This window comes from Rhinoraja longicauda, chromosome 8 (genome assembly GCF_053455715.1).
Source record: "Rhinoraja longicauda isolate Sanriku21f chromosome 8, sRhiLon1.1, whole genome shotgun sequence".
Taxonomy (NCBI): Eukaryota; Metazoa; Chordata; class Chondrichthyes; order Rajiformes; family Arhynchobatidae; genus Rhinoraja; species Rhinoraja longicauda.
This window is the reverse complement of record NC_135960.1, coordinates 3169455-3185769: the sequence shown is the minus strand read 5'-3', so window position 1 is coordinate 3185769 and position 16315 is coordinate 3169455. Positions and strand designations below refer to the sequence as shown.

Sequence of the window (16315 nt, the reverse complement as noted above, 5' to 3'; positions counted from 1 at the left end):
AGTGTAGTCGGGCATCCTGGCCAGCACGGACGTGTTGGGCTGAAGGGGCTGCTTCCTCTGGCTGTTTGACTCTTACGAACTACACCTTAGGGACAACTTAAAATTGTCAATTGACCTAACCAACCCACGCGCCTTGGGGATGTGGGAGGAAACCAGAGTCTCAGGGAGATTGTGTAAACTCCACACACAGACAGACCAGGAGATCAGGATTGAACCTGGCTTTCTGGTGCTGGCATAGCTAACTCTGCCCACAGCACCACTGGCTCCCCAATGTTGTAGCTGTTGAAAGCTCTTTCAATTCCAACATCATTTGTTACGACTCTGGACAGCTTTATTAATTTTCATTTTCATGGTCCTTTTTCTCTTCAGTGGAAATAGCCTGAATATTCCGAGATCCTATTTACAACTTTGATCTTTGCTTTATATCTAAACTGCCAGTTTTTATACTGCACTCTTTTATAATAATTAACAACAGTCAATAAACAGTCAACAGTCTGAAGAAGGGTCTCGGCCCGAAACGTCACCCATTCCTTCTCTCCTGAGATGCTGCCTGACCTGCTGAGTTACTCCAGCATTTTGTGAATAAATACCTTCGATTTGTACCAGCATCTGCAGTTATTTTCTTACAATAAACTGGTCAATATAATCAATAAACTCAACTCAACTCAATATCATTCGTTAGATGCGGGCAACTTAGGTTAAAATCAGTCCTCAGATGTGCCATCTTTTATATCAACTCTTCATTACTGCGATCATCCTGAAATTATTTTAATTGAAGTCTTGACTTCTAGTCACAACTTGTAGTCTGTTTATTTACAGACTTCAGGAAAAAATGCTAAACGGCTCCAACCTGAATCCAGCCTTTAGCTTTCATAAATATTCGTCAAGATTTGGTTTTGGTCTTGAGTTTGGGGAGTGGAGGGGGGGTGGGGTGGGGGGGGGGGGTGGGGGGGGGGAATGTAGTCTAAGATCTATAAACATGCGCGGCTGTGGCGAGTCTGAAGTACTTATCAGACAGCCAGCCACAAGGCCAGAGGTCCCGGAGGACAGAGGCAACCTAATTCCTGGCAGCCCCTCACTCTCCGCGGCCAGAGTGAGGATTTGTAAATGGTTCCCAGTCAGTTTCGATTCATATTTTCCAGGAATGCGATTTTCAATTTATGTTATTTGAAAAAAAAAAAGCCCAGAATATGTATTTCATTTCCCACGAAACTCATGAGGGGACAAGAAATGCTGAGAAATAATAAACCAAACACAACCGAGACTTTATTCCTCTGTTTAATTCCAGACTTTGGTGCCAGAAATTTCACTATTGACCAGTGTTGTTTTACCCATAGGAATAATATTAATTTAAATTCGGCAAAATTAATCGCCTTTTCAAAGGAAATTTATAGTTTTAGTTTTCCGAAGCGATTTAATCTAATTTTAATTTGTTGACAAAAAGCACGATTTTGCACTTTGACTTTACACGCTTCGGCATTTTAGCAGGAGGAAACAAAATTATTTTAAAATTTGTTGCGCTGGTACAAGGTGCAGAGTTGTGGAGTATTTAACTGCCCTTATCGCGGTTTAAAGTGCTGACAGGTAAAATGAGGCAAAATGTGTGGGAAGGTTCTGCAGATGCTAGTTTTTATACCGAAAATAGACACGAAATGCTGGAGTAACTCAGCGGGTCAGGCGGCATCTCTTGAGAAAGGGAATGGGTGACGTTTTGGGTCGGAATTAGGGTTGCCAACTATAGCGCTCCCAAATACGGGACAAGGTGACGTCACTGCGCCCGCGCCCCACGTGACCTCACCCAGCGGCCACGTGCTCCTGCTCAACCAATGGCGGCCGCCCGGGCCGGGAGGCGGGTTGTGTAGGAAAAAAAAACTGCAGATGCTGGTTTAAATCGAAAGTTAGACACAAAATGCTGGAGTAACTCAGCAAGTCAGGCAGCATTTCTGGAGAGAAGGAATAGTTGACGTTTCGGGTCGAAGACGGGTTGCTAGGCAACCTCCGTTAGGCAGCACCGGGGCTTCCAGGCCTACACTGTCCACACCACACCTACACTGCCCGGAAGGTAGGCACAAATTTTAGCCAGCATCTGCAGTTTTTTTCCTATCACACTGTCCGGGCCTAAAGCTCCCCCCGGGCCCAGTACGTGACAAGGGCGGTCCCGTACGGGACAAACCAATTTAGGCCAAAATACCGGATGTCCCGGCTAATACGGGGCAGTTGGCGACCAGATCTACAGGTACTCCGGTTTCCTCCCACATTCCAAAGACATGCGTGATGGGCCAAATGGCCTAATTCTGCTGCTATCACCTATGAACCTGTGAACTTATGTGCAGGTTTGTAGATTAATTGGCTTTGATAAAACATATAAATTGTCCCTAGTGTGTAGGATAGTGCTAGTGTGCGGGGTGAGAGCTGGTTGGCGTGGACTCAGTGGATCGAAGGGCCTGGTTCCACATTGTATCTTTAAAGTCTAAAGGTTTAGGTGGGGAGGGGGGTGGGGGAAAGAAATACACGAGTTACTTGAATTTAGGATAATCAATGTTCATACCGCTGCCCAAGCGAAATGAGGCAAAGATCATGTGTTCAAGTTCTGATAAGGAGACTTGAACGCACAGTTTTGACTGGTACTTCAGTGCAATAGTGAGATCACGTCAAAATAAGGACACCCCAGTCTTACGGCTAGGATTTTTACTTTCACTAAAACAATCGTCACGGTGGCGCAGCGGTAGAGTTGCTGCCTTACAGCGGATGCAGCGCCGGAGTTCAGGGTTCGATCCCGACTATGGCTGCTTGTCTGTACGGAGTTTGTACGTTCTCCCCGTGACCTGCATGGGTTTTCTCCGAGATCTTCGGTTTCCTCCCACACTCCAAAGGTTTGTAGGTTAATTGGCTTGGTACGATTGTAAATTGTCCCCAGTGTGTGTAGGACAGTGTTAATGTGCGGGAATCGCTGGTCGGCGTGGACCCGGTGGGTCGAAGGGCCTGTTTCCGCGCTGTATCTTTAAACTGAACTATACTAAACAATCCCAGATAGATATAAAAAAACACGTTGGACAATTTCCAGCGTCTGTAGACTTTATTTTTTGATTTTTATAAAATTACTGTTCCTCTGATCTCCACGCAGACTTAACGAATCATGAGCAAAATTCAGTCTGATGAAGGATCTCGAGCCAGAACGTCAACTATCCATTCCCTCCACAGATGCTGCCTGACCCACTTAGTTGCTCCAGCACTTTGTGTTTTGTTCAAGTTTCCAGCATCTGCGGTTCCCAAGCCTCCACTTACCTAATCAGTGTGGTGTTGCTGTTTAGTCCAGTTTAGTTTAGGTAAGGCCAAAGGCTTTTTTTGTTGCGTGCTATCCGGTTTGTGAAAAGACGATACATGATTACGATCACTGCTCACAGTGTACAGGTAGAGGATAAAAGGTGTGACGGTCAGTGCAAGATAACGTCCAGTAAACAAAGATTAGAGATAGTTCGAAGGTCTCCAATGAGGTAAATGCGATGTAAATGCGCTTTCTGTTGGTGGTAGGATGGTTCAGTTGCCTGATAACTGCTGGGAGGAATCTGGAGGTGTACATCTAGTCTGTTCGGAGAGGGTAACAGAAGGAGTGGCCAGGGTGAGACTGGTCCTTGATTATGCTGGTGGCCCTGCCTGGGCAGCATGGAGTGTACATTCATTTCATAAGTTCGAGGAGCAGAATTAGGCCATTCGGCCCATCAAGTCTACGCCACCATTCAATGTGATCATGGTTGATCTATCTCTCCCTCCCAACCCCATTCTCCTGCCTTCTCCCCATAACCCCTGACACCCCGTACTAATCAAGAATCTATCAATCTCCGCCTCAAAAATATCCATTGACTTGGTCTCCACAGCCAACCGTGGCAATGAATTCCACAGATCCATGTCAATGTGGAGGGTTGGAGTCAATAGAAGCGAGTTTTTTTGGCCTGATAATAGACAATAGACAATAGGTGCAGGAGGAGCCAGCACCGCCATTCAATGTGATCATGGCTGACCATTCTCAATCAGTACCCCGTTCCTGCCTTCTCCCCATACCCCCTGACTCCGCTATCCTTAAGTGCTCTATCTAGCTCTCTCTTGAATGCATTCAGAGAATTGGCCTCCACTGCCTTCTGAGGCAGAGAATTCCACAGATTCACAACTCTCTGACTGAAAAAGTTTTTCCTCATCTCAGTTCTAAATGGCCTACCCCTTATTCTTAAACTGTGGCCCCATGTTCTGGAATCCCCCAACATTGGGAACATGTTTCCTGCCTCTAACGTGTCCAACCCCTTAATAATCTTATATGTTTCGATAAGATCCCCTCTCATCCTCATCATGATGGTCTCACATGTGAGACTTTGTTGTGTGAACATTGCCTGCCTTGTTTTCCTACACTAATGACCACATGTTTCATTGACTGTGAGGCGTCCTGAGATCAGAACAGGCACTCGGGACATGTGAATCTTACTCTTCCTTACGTACCGTATAGGACTTGGCCTCCAGTGGTGAAAAGATCCACTCAATGTAACCGGTCATCCCCGACTTGATCTCTCCACGAGGATTCAGGCACTGAAAGATTGGATGGTTGTAATTCTCGTCCTGAATGTTCTTCACAGAGTCCAGCTGGATGTCATAAATTACCCGCACCGAGCCACCGTTATACAACTCGTAAATCTGTATTGGGTGACAGATGCAAGAAGAAGGTTGAACGCCCCACTTGTTTATGTTTTAAACAGCTTCTTAAACAGGCTTTGCAGGTTCTGGAGCTTGCAACTCTGATTAATTGATTGTATTGCGTAAGATCCTCACCTACCCCATCCCCCCCCCCTACCCCCACCCCTTCATGAGTCCAGTCTTGGCCTGTCCAACGTGTAAACATAGAAACATAGAAAATAGGTGCTGGAGGAGGCCATTCGGCCCTTCGAGCCAGCACCGCCATTCATTGTGATCATGGTTGATCATCCACAATCAGTAACCCGTGCCTGCCTTCTCCCCGTATCCCTTGATTCCACTAGCCCCTAGAGCTCCATCTAACTCTCTTTTAAATTCATTCAGCCCTCTGTGGCAGAGAATTCCACAAATTCACAACTCTCTGGATTCTTCTTACCTCTGTTTTAAATGACCTCCCCTCTATTCTTGGACTGTGCCCCTGGTTCTAGACTCCCCCAACACTGGGAACATTTTTCCTGCATCTAGTTTGTCCAATTCTTTTATAATTTTATACGTCTCTATTAGATCCCCTCTCACCCTTCTAAATTCCAGTCAATACATGCCCAGTCTTTCCAATCTTTCCTCATATGACAGTCCCGCCATCCCGGGGATTAACCTCGTGAACCTACGCTGCACTGCCTCAATGGCAAGGATGTCCTTCCTCAAATTAGGAAACCAAAACTGCACACAATACTCCAGATGTGGTCTCACCAGGGCCCTGTACAACTGCAGAAGGACCTCTTTGCTCCTATATTCAAATCCTCTCATTATGAAGGCCAACATGCCATTAGCTTTCTTCACTGCCTGCTGTACCTGCACGCTTATTTTCTGTGACTGATGTACAAGGACACCCAGGTCTCGTTGCACATCCCCTTTACCTAATCTGACACAATTGAGGTAGTAATCTGCCTCCTTGGTTTTGCCGCCAAAGTGGACAACCTCATATTTATCTACGTTATACTGTATCTGCCATGCATTTGCCCACTCACTCAACCTGTCCAAGTCACCCTGCAACCTCCTAACATCCTCTTCGCAGTTCACACTGCCACCCAGCTTTGTGTCATCTGCAAACTTAGGAAGGAACTGCAGTGTCTCGACCTGAAATGTTACCTATTCCTTTTCTCCAGAGATGCTGCCTGACCCGCGGAGTTACTCCAGCATTTTGTGCCTGCCTTTGACCTGTCCAACATGTACATCCTTGTTGGTTGCCTTCTCACACCAACCACAAACTTATCAAACATTCCACGGAAAAGACACAACGTGCTGGAGTAACTCCGTGGGTCAGGCATAATCTCTGGAGAATATGGATACGTGACGTTTCGGGTCGGGACCCTTCGTCAGACTGAAGAAGGGTCCCGGCCCAAAATGTCAACTATCAATGTTCTCCGGAGAAACTACCTGACCTGCTGAGTTACTCCAGCACTTTGTGTCCTTTTTGCGTAAATCAGCATCTGCAGTTCCTTGTTTCTATGTTTAAATATTTCACAGCTTTGTCGGAGAATTCTTCACCATGAGACAGACTCCCCATCACTCTTCAACCCCAACTCGAAGTCAGCCAAACCAATCCCTAGAGTCTCAAATAAACAAGGTAAGAAAATGAGAGAGACATACGTTTTCTTCACGTGATTAATTGTCATCATGTTGGCACGGTGGCACCGCAATTGAGTTGCCACCTTACAGCGAATGCAGCGCCGGAGACCCGTGTTCGAGCCCGACTACAGGTGCTGTCGTTACGGAGTTTGTACATTCTCCCTGTGACCTGCATGGGTTTTCTCCGAGATCTTCAAGCCAGCGGTGCTGGCTCAAAGGGCCATATGGCCTCCTCCTGCACCTATTTGATATTTCCTATCTTCGGTTTCCTCCCACACTCCAAAGACGTGCAGGTATGTAGGTTAATTGGCTTGGTGAATGTAAAAATTGTCCCAAGTGTGTGTAGGATAGTGTTAATGCAGCGATAGCGTTGCTGGCTTACAGCGAATGCAGCGCCTGAGACTCAGGTTAGATCCTGACTACGGGTGCTGTACTGTACGGAGTTTGTACGTTCTCCCCGTGACCTGCGTGGGTTTTCTTCGAGATCTTCGGTTTCCTCCCACACTCCAAAGACGTACAGGTATGTAGGTTAATTGACTGGGTAAAATGTAAAAATTGTCCCTAGTGTGTGTAGGATAGTGTTAGTGTGCGGGGATCGCTGGGCGGCGCGGACTCGGTGGGCCGAAGGGCCTGTTTCCGCGCTGTATCTCTAAACTAAACTAAACTAAAAATGTTCGGCACAGACATTGTGGGCAGAAGGACCTGTTCCGTTGCTATTACTTTACTTTAGAGATACAGCGTGGAGACAGTCCCTTCGGCCCACCGTGTTTGTGCCAGCCATTACACGAGCAATATCCTGCATACTTGGGACCTTCGGTCGGGTCCCACAGTCTGACGAGCCTTCAGGCGATAGACACAAAATACTGGAGTAACTCAGCGGGACAGGCAGCATCTCTGGAGAGAAGGTCTCAGTCTGAATAAGGGTCTCAACCCAAAATGTCACCCATTACTTCTCTCCAGAGATACTGCCTGACCCGCTGAGTTACTCCAGCATTTTGTGTCTACCTTGGAAAGGCATTTGCACACAGGGTACGTGAGATTCAAACTTGTGACTTGAGGGTCATTAGTTCAGTCACAGAACGGTTGCCACTGACTGGTGTTTGGAGAGTGAGTGGGGATTTCCAAGCTGATTGCTCCACTCCCCAGCTCAAAACGTGGGAGAATATTTACAGACACTAAAACCCACGAAACCATTATCAACCGACATAAGACAAGACGTGTGAGATTTAAACCCGGGACTTTCTGGGTCTGAATGAAAATATTTCACAGCAGACAGTGGATGTATTGAAAGAGAGTCCTGGTCAATAGACAATAGACAATAGGTGCAGGAGGAGGCCATTCGGCCCTTCGAGCCAGCACCGCCATTCAATGTGATCATGGCTGATCATTCTCAATCAGTACCCCGTTCCTGCCTTCTCCTCGTACCCCCTGACTCCGCTATCCTTAAGAGCTCTAGCTAGCTCTCTCTGGAATGCATTCAGAGAATTGGCCTCCACTGCCTTCTGAGGCAGAGAATTCCAGAGATTTACAACTCTCTGACTGAAAAGGTTTTTCCTCATACAAAATCATAAGAGGAATAGATTGGGTAGATGCACAGAGTCTTTTGCCCAGAGTAGGGGAATCGAAGACCAGAGGACATAGGTTCAAGGTGAAGGGGCAGAGAATTCCAGAGATTCACAACTCTCTGACTGAAAACGTTTTTCCTCATCTCAGTGCGAAATGGCCTACCCCTTCTTCTTAAACTGTAGCCCCTTGTTCTGGACTGGTCTGAGAGGAAGATGAGCAGGTGATACAATCAGCGACATTTTCAATATGAATTAATTGGTTATAAGAGCCATGCAGCCCACTTTAAAAAATACCCGGTGACTTGGCCTCCAGCCGTCTACAGTAATGAATTCCACAGATTCACCGCCCTCTGCTTTATTTCTCCTGGAATTTATGTTGCAATTAGCTCCAGGAACAGAATGAGGCCATTCGGCCCATCAAGTCTGCTCCGCCCTCTTACCCAGTGAAAGAAATGTCAATTTGATATACCCATCATCCACGTGTTAGTACTCAGCTACTCACCTGCTTGGGCGGGTTGGCAGTGTCGATACACACAGGAGCAAACTTGTGCTCGGTGGCAAGAAAGTGAGCGTAGCAGTGGTCCTTGGGCACCGTGATACCGATGAAGTTCAACTAGAAGGGGTGGAAAAACAATCAAAAGAGCCTCACTTGCCACTGGAGATACATTCTTAGAGCTTCACAACTCTGCAGAAGAGTTGTCTGTTCCTTGCCCTCCACAGACGCTGCCTGACGTTTAGAGTTCCTCCAGCAATTTGTGCCTTGCTCAAGATTCTGGCATCTGCAGCCTCTTAGACAATAGAAAATAGACAATAGGTGCAGGAGGAGGCCATTCGGCCCTTCGTGCCAGCACCGCCATTCAATGTGATCATGGCTGATCATTCTCAATCAGTACCCCGTTCCTACCTTCTCCCCATACCCCCTGACTCCACTATCCTTAAGAGCTCTATCTCGCTCTCTCTTGAATGCATTCAGGGAATTGGCCTCCACTGCCTTCTGAGGCAGTGAATTCCACAGATTTACAATTCTCTGACTGAAAAAGTTTTTCCTCATCTCCGTTCTAAATGGCCTACCCCTTATTCTTAAACTGTGGCCCCTGGATCTGGACTCCCCCAACATTGGGAACATGTTTCCTGCCTCTAACGTGTCCAACCCCTTAATCATCTTATATGTTTCGATAAGATCCCCTCTCATCCTTCTAAATTCCAGTGTATACAAGCCTAGCCGCTCCAGTCTTTCAACTCTTGCGTCCCACGTTCTTGTTGTGTGACGAAGCAATTGAAGGATGAGTCAGGAGACAGGGGACAGGAGACAGGGAATGGGAGGAGAAGGGAGATGGGAAGAGTCCAGCGTGTTTAATTGCCAGATACATTGGGAACGGAACAATGAAATTCTTACTTGCAGCAACTTTGCAGGCACGGGAATGAAACAGCACCACAAACAGATATACTATAAACAATAGACAGTAGAAACAACGAAACTGCTGATACTTATTTATACTAAAGATGGACACAAAATGCTGGAGTAACTCAGCGGGTCAGGCAGCATCTCTGGAAAAAAAGGATGGGTGACGTTTCGGGTGGAGATCCTTCTTCAGACTGCTGCCTGCATCCAGAGATGCTGCTTGAGCCGCTGAGTTACTCTAGCGCTTTGTATCTACACAATGAATAATATCTGAGGAGAATGAAGGAGTTAACATTTCAAATCAATGATCTTTCATGAGAGATGACAATTAAACGTGTCAGCCCTCACAAGAGGACAGAGTACACAGGAGTTTAAGAAACATTCAGACAGGTACATAGATGTTAGACACAAAATGCTGGAGTAACTCAGCACGTCAGGCAGCATCTCGGGAGAGAAGGAATGGGTGACGTTTCGGGTCGAGACCCTTCTTCACGACCCGAAACGTCACCCATTCCTTCTCCCTGAGATGCTGCCTGACCCGCTGAGTTACTCCAGCATTTTCAAGTCAAGTCAAGTTTATTTGTCACAAGATGTGCAGTGAAATGAAAGTGGCCACGCCTGCGGATTGTGCTAAACCACAAAACACAATAGAATATATTTTTTCAACACAAAAAATAAATTAATACAGTAAATTAAATGAGCCCCTGGTGATATGAGAATTAACAGTCCTGATGGCCTGTGGGAAGAAACTCCGTCTCATCCTCTCTGTTTTCACAGCATGACATTGGAGGCGTTTGCCTGACCGTAGCAGCTGGAACAGTCCGTTGCTGAGGTGGTAGAGGTCCCCCATTATGTTGCTGGCTCTGGATCTGCACCTCCTGATGTATAGGTCCTGCAGGCAGGGGGGCGAGTGTAGTTCGCATCGTGCGTTCAGCTGAATGCACTACTCTCCGCAGGGCCTTCCTGTCCTGGGCAGAGCTGTTCCCAAACCAGGGAACAGGTTTTGTGGCCACCTTCGATTTAAACAAGCGTGTGCAGGTTTTTTCCCTACAGGTACATAGATAGACAATAGACAATAGACAAGAGACAATAGGTGCAGGAGGAGGCCATTCGGCCCTTCGAGCCAGCACCACCATTCAATATGATCATGGCTGATCATTCTCAATCAGCACCCCGTTCCTGCCTTCTCCCCATACCCCCTGACTCCGCTATCCTTAAGAGCTCTATCTAGCTCTCTCTTGTATGCATTCAGACTTGGCCTCCACTGCCTTCTGAGGCAGAGAATTCCACAGATTTACAACTCTCTGACTGAAAAAGTTTTTCCTCATCTCCATTCTAAATGGCCTACCACCTTATTCTTAAACTGTGGCCCCTGGTTCTGGACTCCCCCAACATTGGGAACATGTTTCCTGCCTCTAACGTGTCCAACCCCTTAATAATCTTATATGTATCGATAGGGCAGGTTTAGAGGGACATAGGCCAAATGCTGGCAGGTGAGACTAAGGTAGATGGGACATGTTGGCCGGTGTGGGCAAGCTGGGCCAGGGGGCCAGTTTCCACACTGTATGACTCTCTGTCGATGACTCTACGAGATCCAGTTGTCACTATCTCTAATAACACCAGAGCATTTCCACCGAGTATTCTGGACTAGCAGTTATCCTTTGACCTGTACCGCTAACCATTATCTAATCATTATCAAATTTCTATTTGGGAACTATGAAATTCACACATGAGTTAATGCGTTTCCCACATTGTAACATTAATTACATTTCCAAAGTGTTTGATTGAGTTGTGGTTTGCATAAATGCAATGGCTTTTTCCTTTCAAAAGTGCGTTATATTTTGGTCGGAAAAACAAGGAGAGCCAAGGAAAACTAAAGAGTCTAATTCCAAGGGAGTACGTGAACAAGGGGATCTAGGGAATATGTGTACAGTTTGTTGAAAGTGGCAAGGCTGTTGGGAAAGCGGTTTCAAAACTTTAATGGATCTTGGGATTTATAAATAGTGGCAGAGAACGTACGAGCAGGGAAGTGTGTCCAATCTCTACAATAAAAGTAGTTCAGCCCACAGCGAGAGGATTGTGTTCAGTTTTGGGCACCGCGATTTGGGGAAGATGGGAAAGCTTCAGAGAGGGCCAGACAACCCCCCCTGGACACGTTGGGTTCCCGTCGTGACAGCGGTTGATGAAAAAAAAAAAGACACAGAATTTTAATATTATTGAGTGGTCAAACTTTAACTTGAAGAAGATTTGAGCATTTTACCTCGGGAGTGATCGTTCAACGAAGCTCGCGTTTAACGACAACATTGATCACAATGGCAACGTTTATATTATGGTGTATGTGTCCGAAATATAGCCAAAACAGTACACGATAGCGCAACAATTTGAACAAAACTTGATGCTACACACCGCAGACGAATGGTGAGTAAGGTGCCCCTAAAATTGTTGCTCTATCGTGTACCGTTTTGGCTGTATTTCGGGAACATACATACATATATATATAAATATAAATATATATATATATAGACAAGATGAGATTTTTAGAGATAGATAGATAGATAGATAGATAGATAGATAGATAGATAGATAGATAGATAGATAGATAGATAGATAGATAGATAGATAGATAGATAGATAGATAGATAGATAGATAGATAGATAGATAGATAGATAGATAGATAGATAGATAGATAGATAGATAGATAGATAGATAGATAGATAGCTTCGCTGAACTGGAGGAACAGCACCTCATATTTCGCCTGGGCAGCTTGCAGCCCAGTGGTATGAACATCGATTTCTCCAACTTTAGATAGTTCCTCTGTCCCTCCCGTCCCCTCCTCCTTCCCAGATCTCCCTCTATCTTCCTGTCTCCACCTATATCCTTCCTTTGTCCCGCCCCCCTGACATCAGTCTGAAGAAGGGTCTCGACCCGAAACGTCACCCATTCCTTCTCTCCCGAGATGCTGCCTGACCCGCTGAGTTACTCCAGCATTTTGTGAATAAAAACCTTCGATTTGTACCAGCATCTGCAGTTATCTTCTTATAGATAGATAGATAGATAGACAGATAGATAGATAGATAGATAGATAGATAGATAGATAGATAGATAGATAGATAGATAGATAGATAGATAGATAGATAGATAGATAGATAGATAGATAGATAGATAGATAGATAGATAGATAGATAGATAGATAGATAGATAGATAGATAGATAGATAGATAGATTCAGATAGATAGACACAAGAGATTCAGTCAAACCATTCCAGGAATGAAGGATGATAGTATTGTGGATAGTCCAGAGAACTTGAGGTTAGTTTAGCTCAGAGATATAGCATTGAAACGGGCCCTTTGTCTGCCGTTCACACTAGTTATAGAGTCATATAGAGTGATACAGTGTGTAAACAGGCCCTTCGGCCCAACTTGCCCACATTGGCCAACATGTCCCAGCTACACTAGTCCCACCTGCCAGCATTTGGTCCATATCCCTCCAAACCTGCCCTATCCATATACCTGTCTAACTGCTTCTTAAATGTTGGGATAGTCCCTGCCTCATCTACCTCCTCTGGCAGCTCGTTCCATACGCCCACCACCCTTTGTGTGAAAAAGTTACCCCTCAGATTCATATAAAATCTTTTCCCCTTCACCCTAAACCTACGTCCTCTGGTCCTCAACTCACCCACTCTGGACAAGGGATTCTGTGCATCTACCCGATGTATTCCTCTCATGATCTTATACACCTCTGTAAGATTCTATCAGACACCTCTATAGTTCTCCCACTTTCTCGTCCACTCCCAACACGCCAGTGGGCAGTTTACAGAGACCAATTAAACCTGCATATCTTCAGGATGTGGGAGGAAATCTGAACGCTCAGAGGATATCCAAGTGGTCAGAGGGAGAATGTGCAAACTGTACCGAGGTCAGGATCCAACGCGGGTCTCTCTTGTCATACCGTGAGCCAGCAGCTCTGCCCAGCTGAGCGACTTTACATTTTTTAGATTTAGAGATACAGCGCGGGAACAGGCCCTTCGGCCCATCGAGTCCGCGCCGCCCAGCGATCCCCGCACATTAACACTACCCTACACACACCAGGGACAATTTTTACATTTGCCCAGCCAATTAACCTACAAACCTGTACGTCAGGGGAAGAGAAAATACATTCTGGCCTTCCATCACAGTGAGGAGGGGACTGGAGGAGACTCACTGTGATGGATGTTTCTTTTGTTTGGTGTTAGTTTACGATTGTATGTGTTATTGCATTTTTATTGATTATTCTTATTGGTCTTATTGTTGAACTGCGGGTAATTTTTCATTTCACTGCACATTTATGTGTATGTGACAAATAAATGACTATTGGCTATTGACTATTGGTCTTTGGAGTGTGGGAGGAAACCGAAGATCTCGGAGAAAACCCACGCGGGTCACGGGGAGAACGTACAAACTCCGTACAGACACTCAGCTGGGCAGAGCTGCCGCCTCACGGCACGACAAGAGAGACCAGCGTTGGATCCTGACCTCGGTGCAGTTTGCACATTCTCCCTGTGACCACTTGGATATCCTCCGGGCTTCAGGTTTCCTCCCACATCCTGAAGACATGCAGGTTTAATTGGACTGTGCTACTCCAGGAGGTTGCGAGAAGGTGTGTCTGCTCTACTTCAAACCGTAAAATGTTCGGGCAGAATAGATTGAAAGAAATTGGTTCCAACTGGCAGAAAGATCAAGGGGACCACGGCGATTGGCAAAAGAACCGAAGGCGGCACATGGAGTACACCCTGTACGTTTGTAGACAGAGAGTGTCTCGCTCGGGTCTGGAATGCATTGCCAAAGGAGTGCTCAGAAAAGGTGGGAAAGGAAGGGGAAGAACGCGCAGGTCCAAAGAGAAAGGGCGGGGGAAGTGGGACTAAAACTGAAGGGCTCTTGCAACGAACTGGTGTGGACTCAACAAGTCAAGTGGTCTCGCTCGATCTCTGGGACGAAACCTCAGTATGCGGCTCCTGTCTGCTTGCACAGGTGGGCATTAAAAATCTCAATGCACTGTTCGAGGGGAGGACAGGCATTTTCCTGTAACCATTTGCCAATATTCCTCCTACAGTAAATACCACCAGAAAAATAACAGAAACTAGACGTGGGCTGTTGCTGGCATGGAACGGCTGTGGCACAGCAAACGAAACACTGCATCCCAAAGTTGACTCACTGTGATCCGAGCCCTTCCGACCATGCAATCTCAAGCGGCATCGTGCAACTATTTATCTGCACGCACAAAGAAGGGCTTCCATGTATGAACCTCCGTTCACAATGGCCGTATACGGCATGGTGGCGCAGCGGTAGAGTTGCTGCCTTACAGCGAATGCAGCGCTGGAGACTCAGGTTCGATCCTGACTACGGGCGCTGTCTGTACGGAGTTTGTACGTTCTCCCCCGTGACCTGCGTGGGTTTTCTCCGAGATCTTCGGTTTCCTCCCACACTCCAAAGACGTGCAGGTATGTAGGTTAATTGGCTGGGTAAATGTAAAAATTGTCCCTAGTGTGTGTAGGATAGTGTTAATGTGCGGGGATCGCTGGGCGGCGCGGACTCGGTGGGCCGAAGGGCCTGTTTCCGTGCTGTATCTAAAGGCTCCCTGCAGCCAGAGTGGTGCATTTCGCACTGGTCGTGTCTGAGTGTGGGAAATGTGACAAGCAAGATCCTGGAGAGCGTTTGCAACCTACAACATGTCCAGAAGCCGATCGCAGCCCTGACCACCTCCAGAAGCCACATTGCTAACCACCGAGCCCACCTGAATGTACGCGTTCAAATCTCACCATCCCCTTGATGTGGGTTGAGGGAGAGTTATCGGTCGGAGCTCAGGGTTAGAATTCTCCTGCCCCCTTTTTTTGTTTTAAAAAAAAAGCAGACAGCTCCTCGGTTTGACGGCTTTTCTTGAATGTGCAGGGAATCTGAGAGTGCAGAGAGGACGATGCCAGGACTCGGGGTGCCTGACCTCCAGAGAAAAGTTGAGCAGACTACGACATTATTCCTCTGAGTGCAGGAGTCTGAAGGAAGGAGATCTTAAAGAAGTAGTATGAAATCACGTGAATAAGTTAAGTCCATAAGTTACAGAAGCAGAAGTAGGCCATTCGGCCCATCAAGTCTACATCGCCATTCGATCATGGCTGATCTATCTTTCCCTCTCAACCCCATTCTCCTGCCTTCTCCCCATCACCCTTGACACCCGTACTAATCAAGAATCTGATAGGGGGAATGCACACATGATCTTTTTTCAAGGGTAAGAGAAATCAAACAATTAGAGGTCGTGTGCCTAAGGGGAAGATGTAATAGCAACCTATTAGACAGGTGACTTTTCACACAGAGGATGTATGGAGACAGCTGGTAGTTGAGGCCAAGGAGAACACTGAAGAAGTCTGGTCTACCCCAACAGCTGCTGACGACCTTCTACCGCTGCACCATAGAGAGCATCCTAACGCATGGCATCCCTGTGTGGTACCTCAGCTGCACGGAGGCAGAGAGGAAAGCTCTTCAGCGGGTAGTCCATAGAGCTCAGAAGACTATCGGAATACAGCTACCAGCCTTGGAGGACATCTACAACACACGATGCCTCAGAAAAGCCACCAGCATCCACAAAGACTCTTCACACCCCTGCAACAGTCTGTTCGAAATTCTACCATCGGGCAGACGATACAAGGCCTTCTACGTCCGCACCTCCAGACTCAGGAACAGCTTCATCCCCAGGGCCATAGCTGCCATGAACCGGTCCTGCTGAGCCGGATGGTCACATCGCACAGTGATCCGGCACAGGCCTACTTGAACTTTATACTGTTTTAAATCTGTTTTTAATTTAGTTTCACTGTGTTGTATAAATTTATACTGATTAGCTAATTAATTTATTGCATCGTATGGGAGGCGCATTCCCAATCTCGTTGTACCCCTGTACAATGGCAATAAAGATATATTGTATTGTATTGTATTGTACTATAACATTTAAAATAAATTTGGACAGACACATGGATGGGAAAGGTTTAGATGGATACAGGCCATATGTATGCAGGTG

The 16315-nt window shown here is 46.4% G+C and overlaps 1 protein-coding gene across 1 annotated transcript in view; it reads right to left on the bottom strand.

The window, feature by feature from the left end:
* Positions 1-16315, bottom strand: part of cfap65 (cilia and flagella associated protein 65) — a 198388-nt gene that overhangs the window by 66573 nt on the left and 115500 nt on the right. Inside the window, exons 22-23 of the mRNA XM_078404358.1 lie at positions 8374-8484; positions 4489-4680 (exon numbers count right to left, since the gene is read on the bottom strand). Coding sequence (XP_078260484.1) covers positions 4489-4680; positions 8374-8484 — 303 coding nt within the window. The remainder of the gene's footprint in view (positions 1-4488; positions 4681-8373; positions 8485-16315) is intronic.